The sequence below is a fragment of the Engystomops pustulosus genome, chromosome 5 (assembly GCF_040894005.1).
Source record: "Engystomops pustulosus chromosome 5, aEngPut4.maternal, whole genome shotgun sequence".
In the NCBI taxonomy this organism is placed as follows: Eukaryota; Metazoa; Chordata; class Amphibia; order Anura; family Leptodactylidae; genus Engystomops; species Engystomops pustulosus.
The window spans coordinates 56,347,993-56,367,798 of NC_092415.1; the positions used below are offsets into that span (position 1 = coordinate 56,347,993).

The 19,806-nt window shown below is 41.7% G+C and overlaps 1 protein-coding gene across 1 annotated transcript in view; it reads left to right on the top strand.

The window, feature by feature from the left end:
- The first annotated feature begins 378 nt into the window (after positions 1-378).
- The window catches only part of KCTD1 (potassium channel tetramerization domain containing 1), a 69,835-nt gene continuing 50,407 nt past the window's right edge, over positions 379-19,806 (top strand). The window contains exon 1 of the mRNA XM_072152033.1: positions 379-568. Within this exon, the coding sequence (XP_072008134.1) occupies positions 560-568 (9 nt within the window). The 5' untranslated portion in view covers positions 379-559. The remainder of the gene's footprint in view (positions 569-19,806) is intronic.

The window sequence follows — 19,806 nt, forward strand, 5'->3', positions numbered from 1 at the left end:
GCTGCTTTTCTCTCTTCTGGCAAGAAACACTCCATCCATTTGCAGAAATTGCCTGGGGAAACCTTACATCAAAACTAATCACAACGATTAAAATCAGCTTTTCTGTGCAAGGGGAGAGTAATAAGCAAGTTGGAGGCTGGAGCTTGACTGTGGTTTTACCCTTTCCACAGAGAGAATAATCCATGTTCTATATGCTATGTATGTATTTCTATACATATAGATCTGTATATACATATATATCTATATATGTGTGTGTGTGTGGATGCAGGATAGGGGCTAGGGCTAATTTCATTTCATCTTTTCTTCTGCAGATTGATTTAGACTGGAGGTAGAGGCATGAGCTAATTGTATCCTGATCCTTGCCTTGAGGGGTTTCAAAGCCCTGGAGCAAGTATTCTCTGTATTTTGTTCTGTCTACCTTAGCCAAGCTATTGCATTTCTCTCTGGTGTAGCAGCAGAGCAGATCGCTGGAAGAAATCAGGAGCCACAAGAAAGGGGAGCAATCCAGCAGAGCAGGGGGAAGTTGGGCAGCAGCAGCAGCAGTTCTCTGGCTCTTTCCATGTTCCAGGTAAGGTCTGATGTTTGCAGCTTCTCTATTATGTGCTATGGAGGGGATGGCTGGGGACTTTAGGGCGCAACTTGCTTTTACGCATGTGCCAGGTTCCTGGTTAATCTTTTTTTTCCCTTCCTTTCATCATCACCACTTCCTTGATGCTGTGCGATCGGTGCCTGCGCTAACGCAGTGTGTGTGCTGTGTGCTAGCGCGGCTACAAGTGCAGGGGGCATGGAGTCCGTGCAGGCTGCCATGTATGGGTGCCTCTAGCTCTGTTCACACCTGATAAACTTCAGCTACTCCACAGCTGCGCTTTCTCCTTCTGTCCTGGCTTCTTTCACCTAAACCTCCTGCTCTCTGTCTGTGTATGAAAGACGCCATTGTGCCGCCGCGGATTTGCCCTCGGGGCATGCAGAGACTTTTACACTTATACGGGTAATGAAATGGCTTTTGGGCCCGTGTATCCCTTTGTGGCCGATGTCAGGGTGTGCAGCCGTCCTCCGGGAAGGGGTTCACTCTGGGAATTATTACCCTTCACAGCCGACAAGATAACACCAAAGGGGCCGAGTGTTTGTCAGCAGGGATGTGGTAGTGACAGCCGCGGGCCACTAGAGGGCGCCGGGCGCTTGTCTGCTGGGAGATTGATCAAAGTGATGGCTGTGCCATGTCTGCTTGGCATCTGGGTGCAAGTTGCAGAAGCCCAGGAGTTAATGAATCGGGATTTCTCAGGCATAAAATTAGAGATTGCTAGTTAAAAGAACAAAGAAAACTCTGAGGACACATAGTGTGGTGTCATAACATGATGATGTGTCTGGATACTGCCAATATTTCTGTATAGGTTATAAAGATCTATGTACACGTATATATACTACATGTATGTGCTGTTATTATCAGTCATATGCATGATGCGCTTTATCATTCCTCAACCTCCTATCTGAGTGGATTGTGTACCTTGGGAGGCATTTCTTGCCCAGACTAAACATTTTGAGGAATAGCTAGAGATGGCGAGGGAACTTCACTTGCCAGATAGCGGCATCTAACTGGCACACCGTGGGCTATGTTTATTGGGGAGATGGATGTAACAAACGTGCACCGCTTTTTACTGTCTTAGGAGCTGTGTTTCATGTCAGATTTATCATAGTGCCTTGTAGAAAGTTGGTGATTTAGTTCTAAACTGTTTTAAACGCCATTGGGAGACTGGAGGAGATTTGTGCTAGAAATGTGAGACTTTTTAATAAGTTAAACGTCGCAAATCTGACTTGTACATCTGGAGTAGGTAGGAAAAAGTCACAGAAATAGCCGAATATGGCACAAAATGAACAATTTGACAATTTTGGAACAATCATTCCCCCTCATTGGAAGAGATGTAGTAATGTGTCCGTCTTTAGACCAGTGCAGAGTAGGACTAGACAGTTTTCTGCTGCGCCAGATTAATCATTTTGTCTGATGCCGGACGACTAATCTGGTGGACTGAGGAGTCTTACCCTGCACCTCCTATTAGTTGTTTGTAATTTGCTGTTCCACAATTTAGAATTTTCCAGCACACAGGCTATTTTCTGCAAGGCCATACCCCGTTATATACTCGTTATAGACTTTTTCAGGAAAACTGTCTAAAAATGGTCTAAAATTTTCCATTAATGCAACCCACAGCATTTCAGGTGCAAAATACTCAATTGTTCTGGCGTAGACTGATACTGTTTTAGAGTTTAATTTTTATTCCAGACTAGTCAGGAAATATGCCAGAGTTACAAACAATAAGCACCATTTTTTTTGGATGCAAAATGTCGGTGCAGAGATGGAATAAGAAAGTGTTTGGCACGCTGAGGAAGACCTGCCAAGTATATTTTGTGCCGGGTAGCACTATAGTAAATTAGGCAGAGCTTTTGAATGTCTTGTCTAATCTTAAGCGAAAGCTGTCTAAATTTAGGGAAGTAATAGTAAAACCCTTCCACCCACACCCCCTACCTTTAAAACATCTTCACCACCACATGGGACACGTTCATATTATACTCGCTATGAAGTCCGCATAGAACCAGTGCTGTCAAGTCAACCAGTATAGGAGTAAAAGTTTTTACTATTATTGTCACACGACATTAAAAAAATGGAATCCATGCAAGTGACAATAGTTTCGTCCATGCCGGAGGAAAAATAACTGTGAATTCTGTCGTTTTCTACCTCGATTTACCCGCAGAGGGGCAGTGAAGGACCCATGGATTCCAAAGGTTGATTTCCTCACTTAGAATTTCAGCAATAATCAATATGATTTCTGTTCTAAACCTCCTGTAGTTTTTTGGGCAGCCTGTGGAGGAGAGACAGTGAAGCACTATTGGAAAGTGAAGTTTTTTGGCACAACCAAGGATAACTAGGTACTCATATACCTTAGAATTTATTCTTCAAGTGGATCTTTCACTAGACCACCTGCAGGTTCTTATGAAGTTGTGGATTAATGTCCCAAATTCCCCACATTAAACCTCTGCCCGTGGCCATGATTACAAATTTAAACACTAATTCCTACTTAGCAACTTCCTGATGTGCGCCGTAATAGTACGGCATGCATCTGGTGCGGGTGCATGGAGAGGGCTAATGGGCTGAGCCCTTTCCATAGCCGGTAAGTCTTTGCTGCATATTGCTAGCAGATCTTGGTTGTTATCCATCTGATCGCTTTGCCGCCAGCTTCAAATAGATGGCGGCACATCTTTCCAAAGATCGTCGCTCCCCGTGACGTCATCGGGGAACGGCGATCCGTTGCTACGACAACCTTGGGTCTTCCGAAGGCCCGAAGCTGTCTCGTTTTAACCCATTCATTACAATGTGCTAACTGCACATTGTAATAAATGAAGAGGAAAATCCCCATACACTGCCATATTGTAGTATGGCAGTATATGGTAGGGTCAATCAGACAACCTAGGGTTAAAGTACGCTAGGGCAGTGATGGCGAACCTTCTAGAGACCGAGTGCCTAAACTACAACTAGAATCCACTTATTTACCATGAAGTGCCAACATGGCAGTTCAAGCAGTAACTTAATGCTAATTGTTCTTCAACTTCATTCAATTTTATTGGCTACTGCGGCCACCAATACAGTTGAAATAAGTTCAGACCATCATTGTAGCTTCTCTCCAGGAAGAATGGTGGGTCCAGCAGGAGGACCTCCAAAGACAATGCAGTTCTGTCAACACCTTCTCACTTTTCCTGCAGTTCCAAACAGCCAATGAAATGTCACTTTAAAATAGCGCTGAGAGCAGCATCTTTTAAGTTGCTTGGGACTACAGGAAGATTTGGTGGATTTGGTCCTGTTTGAAATTGGGGAATGGCCTGAGTGCCCACAGAGAGGGCCTTAAGTGCCACCTCTGGCACCCGTGCCATAGGTTCGCCACCACTGCACTAGGGGGTCTGAAAAATAGTAAATATAAAAAAAGTAAAAAAAAAAATTATAATCAAAAAACATAAAGATTCAAATCCCTAGAAGTCTTTTAAATATAAATAAACAGAAAAAATCATAAACACAGCGTATGAAAATGCCTGATCTATCAAAATATAATAACGTTTTTTCACTGCGTTTAACACTGCAATTTGCCATTTTGAAAAACATAAAAAATTCTATAAAAAGTGATCAAAAGGTCGTACAGTCCGAAAAATGATAGCATTGAAAACGACATCAAAAGTCGCAAAAAATGACACCACCCACAGCTCTGTACAACAAAGTTTGAAAAAGTTATTAGCGCCAGAAGATGGCAAAATAAATAAAAAAATTTGGTACAAGAGGATAGATAGTTTGATATCCCTGTAATCGTACAGTCCCAAAAAATAAAGCAGACGTGTCATTTGGGGTGAACAGTGAAAGCCGTAAAATCCAAGCCCACAAGAAAACAACGCAAATGCGTTTTTTCACCATTACCACTGCATTTGAAATTTTTTTCCTGCTTCCCAGTACACAGCACAGGATATTAAATACCATCACTATGAAGTGCAGTTTGTTACGTAGAAAACAAGCCGTCACAGAGCTCTTTACATGAAAAAAAGTTATAGATTTTTGAAGGTGGGGAGTGAAAAATGGAGATGAAAAAACAAGAAAGGGCCAGGTCGTTAAGGGGTAAAGGATGGGTCACACAAACTTCATTAGAGCCATCTCTGGTGGTCCAAGTGCCTACAGGATCTAAGTCTATTTCAACAACGATTTATTAGACCTACAGGTAACCTTTAGGTAATTTTTGCTCACACTGCATGTAGTACTATTGAAGGTATTCCTACTCATAAGGGTACATTTACACAGCCGTATGCCTGCGGGGCCGCAGCCAGGCAGGCATACCGCTGTGCGCTGGAGAGGAGGCGGAGGTGACCCCTCCATAGAGAAAAGCGGCGCACGGCCACACACATGGGGAAAGATGGAGCATTCTCTATCTTTTCCCATGTACAGTGCGGAACGGTGCCACGGCGGCCGGGTCGCCATTGCCGTCTATAGGTACGTATGTGCATCCGCAAATTTGTGGCCACATATACATCGCCATAGATGGTCCACTAGGACTTGACACTTCTGATGAAGTATAACAGGTCAGGGTACATTTACATGTGCGCATCACAACTACATCATCCAGAACATCATGGAGTTTTCATGTCGCAGTTTCATCATTTAAAGACATTTGGTGAACATTTTTTTACATATAGAATTCAAAAGCAGCATACAAGTTGTAAAGATCATGGTGTGACCATACATTTGCCCCGCAGCAGACATTATTGCATGTCTACCATTCCTAATATAATACTGGCTGGGCCAGATGGGTGGTGGTGGCCCCTGGGCGTAAAACAAGTGGGGGCCCCTCCCACAATTCTTCTCATAAGTAATTGTTGCTATATATATATATATATATATATATAAATTAGGTGTACCCCCCCGGCGTTGCCCGGGATAGTAAATAACCTCTGTGTCTATCTGTCTGTGTCTGACCGTCTCTGACTGTCACTTTGCCTGGGGAGATTTATCAGAAGTGTCTGAAAACAGAACTGCTCTAGTTGCCCTTGGCAACCAATCAGAGCTCAAGTTTCATTTTCCCACAGCTGTGTATAAAATTACTGATTGGTTTCCATGGGAATCTGGAACAGTCTTACCTCAAACATTTCTAATAAATCTCCCCCATCTCTGTATCCCTATCCATATTACCTTACACATAAGCGTCTTATACTCATTGCCTATAGTAACCAATCAAAGCTCCAAGCTCATATTAATGACCTGTCGCAAAACAGCAACCAATCACAGCTCAGCTTCTAACTGCCACAGCAGCAGTAGACAATGGCTTCTGTATATGGTGGTTAATAAGTGTATTTTGGAAAGCCCTGCGTGACAGAGAGCGGCTGTGCAAAATTTGGTGATTGTAAATGCTACGGTGCAGATTCCTTTAGCCGACATGCATACATACATACATACATACATACATACATGCTGGGGTCCTCGGTTCGAATCCCACCCAGGTCAACATCTGCAAAGAGTTTGTATGTTCTCTCCGCGTTTGCATGGGTTTCCTCTGGGTACTCCGGTTTCCTCCCACACTCCAAAAACATACTGTTAGGTTGTTTAGATTGTGAGCCCCATGGGGACAGGGACCAATTTGCCATGCTTTGTGCAGCGCTGCGTAATCTGTGTGCGCTATATAAATAACGAGTTATTATTATTATTATTATTATTATTATACATACACACAAGCACACATATACTCAGCTTTATATATTAGACAAGCTGTAGCTCCCGTCGTTGCCCGGGATAGTAAATAACTTCTCTTAACTAAACAAAATAGAAATTTAAATATTTTTTCTGTCACTGACTATCAGTCCCTGTCACAGCCTGTCTGTCTCTATCCATCTTGTCACACACATAAGTTATCTTATACTCATTGCCTATAATGAGCAATTAAAGCTCAGAGCTCATATTAATGACCTGTGGCATAACAGCAACCAATCACGGCTCAGCTTCCAACTGCCACAGCAGCAGCAGACAATGGCTTCTGTATATGGTGGTTAGTAAGTGGATTTTGGAAAGCGTGGGGTGAAAAATTATGATGTTTCCTGAGTCACAGAGAGCGGCTGTGCAAAATTTGGTGACTGCAAATATGAATATATTTTCAGCTCCCCAGTGATACAGCTTCAGAAATACATATATACAAACCCCCCCTTCTGGTGCAAGTGTTGCAGTTTGTCAGATCCTGTGTACTCCAGGGAGCGTATTGTTCCCTCGCTCTGCTATACAAAGCAGTTTGTGGGTGGATCAGGGTCGGCCTCTGCCGAATTCAATCCCTACACATGTAGTAGGCGATGTGGGCGGCCAAGCGACCTCCTGAAACATCCACATTATAATCCACCATTGGTTGGTCGGGTTCTCTTTAAAAGCAAATTAGTAGAAGCCCCGGGAGCCCTCCCGATAATCCAGCCTTGAATACAGGCCATGTAATACATTGATGGGCAGGGTTTACTATAGCGGTCAGTATTTGGGACAAGTACAGTCCAAGAAGAATTTAATTTGTTTGTAGAGTAATTAACATGTTTGAGAATAAAGTTTGTTTTTTAATTATTTGCAATTTACCTTTGGTTTTGTGTGGCACATTCTGCTTATGCATAGGGCAGATTTACCAAGACGTGGTCCATCCATGAATCATGGACTGTGTTGTGTCCGCTTTTATGGAGTCCTTCCTTCCCTGCAAAACTTTAATCATGAAGACACTTCAGTTAGAGGTCGCAATAATGCATCTACACACGTCTATGACGCGTGTAGAGGCTGATTTACAACCGAAAAAAATTACCAAGCGTATAAGTATGCTTGGTGATTTTCCTGTCTGAATGTAAGCTGCCGCCTCCAAGCGGTGACGGTGACGGCTGCGGTCCTGCAAAACAGGAAAATATCCTTTGCAGGATCGCAGCACTGAGTGGCTGGAGGCAGGATAGGGAGGTACTTCCTTCTCACTGGGGGAGGGTGCCGAGCGAGGGGTGGGGGTGGAGCTGAGCGAAGGGTGGGGGTGGAGCCGAGTGAGTGGTGGGTTGGGATATCTGTTGCCGGGGCTGTGCTCCTGATCTGCTGTGTGCTTTCTATGTGACAGCCCGATCGTGTACTGTGACAGGGGTCCGATTATTATCAGTCCCCTGTAGCCACAGCAGCCTCTGTATGCAGTGAGAGGCTGCTGGAAGGGTGCTATGTGCATCCTCTCTGCATGTCTCTGTATACAGATCACTGATGACAGTGATTCAATAGGCTCTTACCATTAGATCACTGTTATCTGTGATCTATATTTAAAGGGAACCGGTCACCAGGAGACCCATTTTTTAGCACTCCCCCAGTCCCCACAGAGCATAGTACAGGCGGTCCCCTACTTAAGGACATGTACATACACTGCCAAAGTGTTTTTGTATTGGTTTTACAGAAAAAAAGATATGTTATATTGTACCTTTTATTAGCATGTGCTGTGTGACTAGGCAGTTGCCAATTGGGAGGGGTTGGAAAAGAGCAGTCCCCCCCCACACACACACACACTTGGGATTGGCTGTAGAGGAGCAGGGGGCGTCGCTAAGCCAAGTGATGGGTGTTTTCATATATTTGAAAAAGTCACATGGAGGAGCAGTTTCCCAAAGGTGGGGGGGAACTGCTCCTTTCCAGCTCCTCCCAAAAGGCAACTGCCTAGTCACACAGCAGATGCTAATGAAAGGTACAATATAACATATCTTTTTTTCTGTAAAACCTATTTTTTATACAAAAACACTTTGGCAGTGTATGTACTTTGCTCTGTGGGGACTGGGGGAGTGCTAAAAATGGGTCTCCTGGTGACAGGTTCCCTTTAAGTAAAGAAAGGTACACATATATTATGTGTTCCTTCCTAAATATGCCCCTGTAAAAAAAAAAAAATTGCAAATAAAGAACAAAAAAAGAGTTATGTTCCCAAACCCCAGAAAATAAATTAAATAAATCTCCAGGCTGGTCTGGTGGTAGCCGTTAGCCATTGTCTGCTCCATAGGTTGAAATTTTTGATGAGACAATAACCGGGCAGGCATGCGTTCGTCGGCATGGGGAGGAGGAGGGGGTCACCACTCCCCTCTCAATTGAAATGTATTGCGTCCGGTATGTAAAACGGAGAAAGATAGGACATGCGCCATTTGGGGACATATGTACAGCTGCAAGCTTGTAGCCATACATATGTCCCCCATATGGTAATATGAATGTAGCCTAAGGGTGAGGTCACACATGGCATTATTCCATGCGTTTTCAAATGCATCACAACAGCTGAGACGAGGAGATTTGCCTAATTACATTGCTGTCAACATTTTGTTTACAAAACGCATGCAATAAAATTGCATTGCGTTTTGTTAACGCATGGTGCCAGGTAATGTTAAGGAAACAATTAAAAAGCGGTGTAATTATTCAGATGCTCGACAAAGACATTTTTTTAAATGAACATGCCAGAGGCTATTGCAACCTATCATCATGTAAAAATTAGCTGACAGGTTCCCTTGGTCAATCCTTTGATATCTGCTATTAGGAAAGAGTTTGGACGTGATCAAATACAAAAAAATTTCAGCCAAACTCATACATCATACATCAAAGTTGTATGACCAGCATGTTCTCTTGCCTACGATCATATGTTTTTTAGGGGGACTACAAGACCATGAATAGTTTTTGTCACCAGGGAGCTGGCAGATCACCTATAACTATTACTTTTTCAGTGACTTCTACAGAAAGATCCATGACCACATATTCTGACCAGGCAGAACTAAAATTGTAATTGTAGCTGAAGAGATGTCGTCTAGCTATTACTGTTCTCTTAGATATGTGTTCTTGCATGTTTATATGGAGCCAGGAAACATTATGTATTGAAATACTGTATTGACTATTTACTTCTGCTACTTCTTCTCTGTAATTTTACTGAATTTTGTTAAATTTTTCATAAGTATAAATTTTGTTTGTAAAAAATATTTTACGACTGCTCATCGCTTGAAAGATTAAAGTATTTAATTAACTGCTTTTATGTTAACATACATGATTTTAATTTTTTTAATCACTATGGAATAGTTTTCCTGAAATGAAAGCTGCATATTTTTTTCAAATCTACTGCAGTAAACTTTGGTGTATTAATTATGCCTGGGGCAGAAGACAGAATGTTCTCTTACTCTAGAGGGCCTCAGTTACATCTGAAAATGTAAAGTGTAATCCTTTGTTTCGTCTTAGTGCTGTGCTATAGCTGCATTTGAAAATATGAGCTATGTTACTGTGTATTCATTTCTTCACTTTTAAGGAAATAAACCTGCTAATGTCTAGTAATAACAAGCCCAATCCAGCCACTGCTGACTACAGAGTCCTAAAGCGTTAGAGGGCTTTCCCATACATAACATTTAGCACCTATCCATAGGATAACTGCATTGTTGTCCCTTGAATGGAGAGAGAGAATGAGGCGCAGGGCCCCATAGGTATCGTCCAACGTATAAACTGGCAAATTAAGTATAAATGGTATGACGCATATAACAGGGGGAGAAATTAATTTGCATTAATGATTGGAAACCTGTATATGAATTATGGAGGTGCTGTACATGAATTATGTGGGGCCTGTACATATATATGTGTGTGTGTGTGTATACATTTCTCACATAAAGTATGGGATATTTAGCTTCAGGCTAATGTGTATGGAAAACATAAAAGGGTCACACTACTGTGATATTATTTCTATAAAGCAGGTTCTAAGAAATCTTCCATCATGATAAACCAGGAACAAATACTCTTAGATCCAGGCACTGTGACTGTGGTGATCCTCTTATATTTTTTTATCCATGGCTTCCTTCTAAAATCAACTTTTAAAATTATGCTAACGAGCATGAGGGATACCCTAGCCCCTCTGTAATCTGACTTTACTCGTACACTGTCTCACCTTCCCCACTGCTCCCTCAGCACTTGTGCAAAGTTTAAAGTCACAATAACTTGTCATGTGGCCTTGGGTATTGGCGTAAATCATATGGCCATTTCTGTTTGGCATAAATCGACTTGTAGATCATCATTAAACAGTACTGATGCCCTCTGGTCCCTTGTCCAGCATAGATGCCCCCTGACATACCCAAGACGTTGATGCCTGTTGCTGGTGGTGTGGTTAGGTACCTGTATCTAACACACAAATAATGCCAATGTAAATGGTTTTGAATGGTATGGCGTGAAACTTGGCTGCCTTTTGCCTCTCTTTTATATAATTACGGACTTCTCTTTGTCTGGCAAAAATTAAAATCTACATTGCACAAAGTAAATAATATATTCTCTAAAATGAGAATTTAGGGATATATAGAAAAGCATATAGATGTAATTTGTAGCGAACTGCAGGGTTCTGGGTGGCAGGCCTAATCCATCCATAATGACAAGAAATCAGATTTTGTGCATTTTTTTCAGTACCCCTGGAAGATTTACAAATCTTGAACCATGCCCTTCAAGTTATAATTTGTTGAGTGAGAGACAAACAAAGAAGGAATGATCAGCACTTGAACTGGGGAACTAGTTATGAGGGATAGATGGATCAGTTATTTGTTTAGGCTCTTCTCATTAAGAAAATGTGTCTCCCTTAAAATCCCCTTAAATGAGACTCCCTTAAAATTGACCCAAACACAAATGCCATTGAGGGATTTTAGCACCAAAAAATGCCTGTAAAATGAGTGTATTAATGGCTAGAGGGCTGAAAAATGTTGGGAATAACAGGGAAATTGCCCTGCCAACAATGGGCAAGGGAAAGTACAGTACTTGGAATAATACCATAACATGAAAAAATGAAAGTGAAAATCATTTTTAAAAATGTAACAGCGGTTAAAGGCTCTCTGGGTGTTTAGACCCGGTTATTAACCTAGAGGATTTAAGTGGAAATGGAAAAAAAACATCCTTTCTCTCTGGTAATGCAAATTGTCAAAACTTCAAGGGCCTGGAAACTCAATAAATTAGAATATCAGCAAAAAGTTCTTTTTTTTCAGTAATTCAAATCAAAAAGGGAGACTCATCCGGTCTCTTCTGATGGTCCACTATCCCCACCCCATGTTCCAATAAAAGTTCTTGGCAATCTATGAACTCTCTCTGCTACTGGGGCAGGGGATGTATCAGATGGATGTGCCACGGAATCCCAGCCATCATACAGAATGAATGACCACTCCATGACTCAGGGGTCCCCAAACTTTTTACATAGGGGGCCGTTCATTGTCCCTCTCAGACCGTTGGAGGGCCGGATAAATAGCGGTACATGTGACCGCATCCGTAATACACTGCCCCCCCCTCAATTAATTATTTAATATACTACACCCCCTTGTGAACTATTTTATATACTGGCCCAATGAATTCATTAATGGGGTCAATTAATTATTAATATACTGGGACCCCTCTCCATTAATTATTGAATATGCTGCCCCCCTATTAATTATTAGACTGTCCCTCATAATTAATTATTACCTATGCCCTCCCCCCACCGTTAATTATTTCCTATGCTGCCCCTCCACCATTAGTTATTTTATATGCCCCCCACCGCACCATTAGTTATTTTATATGTCCCCCCACCATTAGTTATTATTTTTTTTATTTGCCCCCACCATTAGTTATTTTATACGTCCCCCCACCATTAGTTATTATTTTTTTTATTTGCCCCCACCATTAGTTATTTTATATGTCCCCCCCACCATTAGTTATTTTATATGATGCTCCCATAATGAATTATTTCATATATTAGGGCCCCCCGCTGGCACAATGTTTTTACTGCTGCTTAAAAAAAATTAAAAAATCCTATACTTACCTCTGGCTCCCGCGTCTTCTTACTTCTTGCGGCTACCGGACAGGAAAAGGTGCGCGGCCGCGTGATGACGTCATCACGCGGCCGCGCATGCAGGTTCAAAGAGCGATGTGCGCCGGGGTGCTTTCCCGGCCACATCGCTCCACCTGCAATAATGGTGGGCGAGCGGCCGTTTCCGGCCGCATCGAGCACTATACTGTGACGGGCAGGAGCTTCCTGTCCGGACGGACGGAAGCCCCTGCCCGACTGCCAGAGGGCTGCCGACTACCGGGGGCCGCAGAGAAACGGGCCGCGGGCCGCATGTAGTTTGGGGACCCCTGCCATGACTTGTAGCTGAAATGGCTTTGCTACTATCAAGGGAGGTGTGGTGGAGGGCTCCGCCCTTCCAATTGAGGATGAGCATGGAAAAGAGAATCCCATGGAAGTTGAGGCAATGTCTGCCATGTAATTGACCAATGCCTCAGCTGTGGTCTATTGGGGCCTACCAGTAAACACACTGCACACCCTGGTACCTACTTGCACCAGAAGAACTTGGAGCAGCAGAGACTAAACACGTCCTCTCACTGCAGCATCAGCTCCACCACCAACAGCAGCACCACGGCCACATCACTGTGCTTGCTTTCCCAACTTTAAAACCTAGGTATTAGTGCACGCTATTCAATGACAAGAACACCTTTACAATCTAGTAATTAGTGCACTCTATTCACTGACAGGATAAAAGTTTATATTCTTGGTATTAATGCATGCTATTCACTGATAGGAACACCTTCAAAATCTAGGTATTATTGTGTGCTATTCCCTAACAGGGGAATTTTTACAATCTAGCTATTAGTGCCCTCTATTCAATAACATGAATAATATTTATGTCTGGTCTTTCCAAGGATTGCTGTACAATCCTGCTAATAAGCAGTAAGACTTTATCTGCATTACAGCAGCCTATGAGAAGCCTAATGCAGAGTGCCCTAAAAAGGGCAATTATTATAGATTGCCACCTGTTCCTAATAACCCTATGAAGAGCGGCAACTTTTCTCTAGCTCTGTCTCCTGTTTGAAACGATTTCTGTACATATGAGCCCGATCTTATACTACTGAGCCCATCACAGGAATGCCTACAAAGAACATGCCTGTGGTTGCTAAGGTGCTGCAAGCTACTTGGTGCTTTTTCCTAAACGGGTCAACCTGCCAATCTTATCTAAGACATCAACATGGACAGAAAGGGCATCGACCTTTGGGTAGGCCTGTTTAATATAATTTAGCCAGTGGGATCCAATCTTTATTATTCACTCCTTTTTTGTGAGAGTTAATATTGGTTCTGTCAATAGGTGCAGGCCCTACAAGTAGAATAGGTTAAATCCCCTCTAAAATACACTGGAAAGAATAGGATCAATGTGCGAGAGGTCAACCGAGTACAGAACGGAGCTTGTAACACTCCATACATAGAGACCCATTCTTCTACTGAACAAAGACGAAACCCATGCCTGCATGTTATTTTTAATATATTCAAACATTACTTGGTCCTCTGGTGGAGACAAGGGAATGCAAGAACCAAAAGGTGATTATTTCTTATAAATCTGGATGGGGATGAGAAACACCAACTTTTCATGACCAGATATAAATTGGTGGATTTGCAGCTCAAAATCCACTAATTTCTATGAGTTTGACATCAGAAATTGTAATTAGTTTGATTTCCCATTAGTGAGTATATTATGGAATGCCTAGTATTTTACATAAGGTATTTAAAGTAATGCAAAATTGAACATAATACTTCGACAAATCTGAATATCCCATCTTTTTGGCCTGTTGTTCTGGTGGCCTCATACTTCAGATGTGTGCTTTGTCAAACTTCTTTGAATAGTCCTATTTTCAGCATACTAATTATATCTTCACTTTTATTTTCAATTTATTTTTTTGGATTGTGAAAACAATTCCCAGATATTGAAAGCCCTGGGAACCAGGAAAGCTTATTTATGTCCAGTAGTTGGGAAAAGTTCTATTTTTCTCTAGGCTTTCTTTATCTCTTCTCTGGACACAGTTGTGTTTCTGACGCTTCTGGGGAAATCAGGAAAAGGAGGTCTTGCATTATCCACATCTTCTTCTTTGCCTCTCAGGAAGAGGGCGAGTTATAGTTATGCCTGAAAACTAGAGACAATCTTGGAGGACACAGACTGTGCGCCTCTGCATATAACAAGGACTGTGGCTATCACAACTGTTTCTCTCCAGCTTTACTGATATAAGAAGACTTAAAGCTGCTAAAGGAAACCAGCTGTGTAGTCAAGACTCCCTTAGGGTTTAAGCAATGTTTTGGTTTTTTTTTATTATTTAATTTTGGTACGTTGACTTAATGTATCAGGACAAATGAATCTAAAATGTGAATCAATGTAAAACCCGCAATATTATTGTGATCATATACCACTTGTAGGAATATCCTAGCTTTGTATTCCTAAACCTTATAGGCTCTTTTTTTAGGATGGAACAGAAGAAGAGTACGACAGACAGCCTTAGGCTGCGTTTATTCCTTCTGTTGTTGGTAGGGAGGTTTCATAATGTTTTATTACAAAGTAGGGCTACAACTTATCCAACTGCATGCTTACACTGTGTGGTTATACTGTATGCTCATACAGTGGAATATGTCCCATATAGCCACTGCTAATATAGTCAATACAGTGCAGCTACAGTAGTACAGTGGTGCACAGTAACCAATATAATAACAATGGTACCACTGTAGCCAGGTTAGTTACAGTGCCTTCACAGTAGCCAGATCACAGCCCTGCCCCACAGTAACCAATAGTCACAATGACATCAGTAGCCCATAGTTAGTGGGGATCATAGGAAAAGGCGTAAAGGGTAACTTAACTTGGTTAGTGGACAGGAAGCAACATATGATGTGGCCAATCAAAGTTTGTGTGAAAAAGGACCTCTCACCTATAAAAAAGGCACTAGGAGCTGTATACTACAGTAAGCAGCTCTTAGTGCTAACCCATTTTTAGCAGTGATAAACTGCTAGCTTTATTGGAACCCTCCAATGCTAGCAGACACTGCCATGAGGTACAATAGGAAAGCTGGACTGCACTCATGGGCCTCCCACTCCATAGGCCGGCGGTGACTGCCGAGCTTCATGCAGCAGTCACCATCTCCTAGTCCCGTCCTCCCATGAATACACCGGACCACTTTGAGCGTGGTCCTGCATTCCTACTGTACTATGTGGCAGTGTCTTCTAGTTTTTCTTGGAGGGTTCCAATAAAGCTAGCAGTTTATCACCGCTAAAAATGGCTGCTATGGGGCCCATGAGGTTCAGGGCAGCACAGTTGATGCCCGCACGCTCGACCCCCCCCCCCCCCCATCCGCTCGCCCTCTCCCCGTCTGCTCGATTTCCCCCACCCCACCCGAACAAGCATACGCCCCCCCCCTTCCCCCGCCTGAACACACACCACGGCCAGGTGGTCTCACCCGTACAGCCCCCAAACATCCAAAAATTTAAGTATATACATATGTATTTATCTGTTGGTATATAAGTATATACTGTGTATATGTGTATAGATGTATACACTGTGTATATACTGTGTATATGTGTAGCCTAAATACTGTATTTATACACTCATATATATATATATATGTGCACATTTAAATAGATGTGTGTGTGTATATATATATATATATATATATATATATATATATATAAAATTGTATGTGTGTTTTTGAATATGGTATGTATGTATATGCTCTATATACTGAATGTGTGTATATATTCTGTATGTATAAGCAGCATGTGTGTGTGTGTGTATGTATATATATATGTATGTGTGTGTATTGTATATGTATTATGTGTATACAATCTGTATACCTTATGTGTGTGTATATACTATATGAGTTTGTATGTACTCCGGGTATTAGTGTATAAATGTATATGAGTGCATAAATGTGTGTGTAAAAGTGTATACTTGTATACATATGGGTGTGAGTATACGAGTGTAGAACTTTATGAGTGTGTATATAAGTATATAAAGGTGTGTATGTATCAGTGTATAAATGTGTGTAATTGTATAAACATCTTGCCATTAAGACTCCAGGTATTGAGGCCTTCCTGTTTGTGATGATAAAGATAGGGAGACAGGTGTCCACTCCCTTGAAATTCCTCAACATGTCCCTAAACTAGTCCTGGATGTTTGGGCCATAAAACCAGTATCCACAGAAACTAGATTTAGTTAGAATCCCCCCACCCCCCATCGTATCATTTCAACATCCATGAAGGAGGTCAGTAAAAGGTGATAGCCAGTATAGAGGAGATCACATATAGAAACCCCACATCTAAGAAATATGTGGCAAAATTCATATTTCGGCCATGTGCTTTTCCGTAATATCTCTATCCAGGTCTCTGTTACTGTATCAAAGGCCACTAAATGGCACCCTAGCAACAGGGAGCAATTATAACCTTATCATAACCTCACACGTTGGCTCTCTCAAGTTATTAGACCCCTTGTATAACCAGGAGGTACAGAGTATTGGAGGATTATCACCCACTCAATTTAAAAAAATATATCTGCTCTGGCTATTCAAGAGAGGGCTAGCTGTCCATTAAACCAGTATATGATATGATATTTAGGAAATTGGTGACTGTAGTTCTATTTGTCCTGTTTTTTCAATTCTCCTGTAATCTAGTTGGCATGAAACTGAAAAGTACCATCAAGTATTGTGAAGCTGGAGAAGTGTTCGGCTCCAAGGTATTATATACTTCCTAATTAGATCCATGGTGTATTTCTCATTATTATGGGATACAGTCTTGTTGGATTGTTCCAGTATTTGGATTATTCTCAGTGGTCACTGGCGGTACTTATTGTTGATACAATGTGCAATACAATTATGAATTTAGTGGTTCACAATACTTGAATTTATGTTTTGTAGAACTATTACAGTATAGGACTCTTGTATTTTCAAACCATGTTTCATGAATGAAGTACCCTGAAGCAAAGCTCGGATATATTACAGTCCATGTAATGGCACTGACCCACAGGGAGAATAAAGTTTACACATACAATAACAATTACCATCAAAATTGGAAGAACAAGTGCAATTACCGGACTGTCCATTTATCAGCCATTGGGGATACTGTCCTTAAAACCATACAGTTATATAAAGCAAGCTGGGGAAACCGTGAACTATCTGTATATCTATCTGCATTGTAATTACAGACATTGTAATTTGTAGGATGCAATAAGGCCATTCTAATCCATGTCATTAGGCTTGTAGGGGTTTTCTACTTCTGTAGAAAACCCAATATGACCGCTATGTGTTGGAAAATTTGAAGGAAACTTGGAGGCCATCCCTGGTTTTTACATCCTCAGGTATCGTGAATAATTATAGTAGTTTGTTAGTTTATTTAACATTACATGGCTTCCTGCCAGCAGTGTGTGGTGAGTCCCTGGGGAAGAGGTGAGGGGGGGGGGGCAGCTGCGTGTGCCTATGTCAGTCTCCTCTCCTCCATACTTATGCTGCTCCCTCACCCCTCTTATATGACTTCCTGTCATATGCATTGAGCAGGCTGGAGGGAGGGATGGTGTGTAGGAGAAGAAGAATGCATGAGGAGACACCGGCACACAGACATAGATTTCTGCAGCTGTAGAAAGGATAAAAGTTGGCAGACTAACCTGATCTGCTTCTATAAAGAGGCGAGCAGATGCCTGGATGGAGGAGCTGCTGTGGATATTGTGTTCTTGGACTTTGCAAAGGCATTTGACACTATCCCTCATAGACACCTGATGGGTAAAATAAGGTCTAATGGTTTGATAGGAATCATTTGCAATTGGATTGAAAACTGGCTGAAGAATCGTATCCAGAGAGTTGTGGTCAATGATTCCTACTCAGAATGGTCACAAGTTATAAGTGGTGTTCCCCAGGGTTCTGTGCTCGGCCCATTATTTATTAATAATATAGAGTTAGGAATGAATAGCACTGTGTCTATTTATGGAGGATGTTTATAGGCTGCAGTGTGACTTGGACAAACTGAGTGTTTGGTCATCCACTTGGCAAATGAGGTTTAATGTGGATAAATGTAAGGTTATGCACATGGGGACTAATAATCCAAAGGCATACAATTTCAATCAGCTGCCTCTTAAGCCAGCCAGATCTTGTCATGTATCAAAAGTGGTATGGACTCTCGGGATAGGGATGTAATATTACCACTGCACAAGGCATAGGTTCGGCCTCGCCTGGAATATGCTGTCCAGTCCTGGGCAGGGGTATGAAGGGTCTTAGTTATGAGGAAAGATTAAAACAACTAGATTTATTTAAAAAGATATTTAGATCTAGAACTAGATCTGGAAAAGAGACGACTACGAGGGGACATGATTCATTTATATAAATATATGAATGGTCCATAAAAAAATATAGTGTTAAGTGGTTCCAGATTAAATCAAATCAATACACCTGTAGTTACACCATTGGACCTCACTAATGTCACGTGTGAACAGAGCCTAAACTGAGCTATAGCCATTTTATGCTAAATGGTTGAGATTTTAGGTGTGGCTGTCTGCAGCCTTTGAACTGTTATTATAAGATAACTACAGAGGTCAATTGTTTCCTGTAAATCTTCACAAGGTTGGCAGCCACTGTTGTTGGTATTCGACCAAAATAAACAAGGATGGCAAATGTCATATATACACATATACACGTATTTTTTGGTCTATAAGGCACACCGGAGTATAAGGCGCACCATCAATAAATGCCTGCTAAAACGTCTAGGTTCATATATAAGGCGCACCGGATTATAAGGAGCACCTGATTATAAGGATGAATGACCAGCAAGTGGCAGACCTGTGCACAGTTAAAGGCAGCTGTTGTCTATTTCTGAGAAAATCATAGGATTTTTTGTGCGCCTTAAAGTCTGAAAAATACGGTATATGCAGCAACTCTGCTTCCTTACAAATTGCCAAACCAAAAACACAAAAACCAAGGTAAAGAAACAAAGCAGGCAACTGCTTCCCCCACGCACAAACGGCACACCATGGCTGGAACCATGCTCTTAAGCGTATTCCGGGCCGGTAACCATAGATACTGTGAACACAATCTTCACCACATGTTTAAAAACACAGTAACATTACAAAAACTCAAAAGATAGAAGCTTGTCATCAAAAAATGTACAGTAAAAAATGATATCTTTATTAATGCGGTCACTCTGACTGTGGCATTTATAGGAATAACACCCGATATCGGAGCTCACTCCGACTGCAGGTGTTACTCATTACCACTGACATCCCCCGACTCCCGACTCGGCTCCGGTCAAGAACTGTACCGGCATTGGCTAATTGGCTAAAGAAGAAGTTACAGGTCTGTGAGAGCCAGAAATCTTGCTTGTTTATAGGTGACCAAATATTATTTTCACATTTTGTCTACCATAGTGGAGGTCTACCTATGATGTCAATGACAGCCCTTTCTCATCTTTCACAATTGGTGGCTGACTAAATACTTTTTTCCCCACTGTATATATCTGC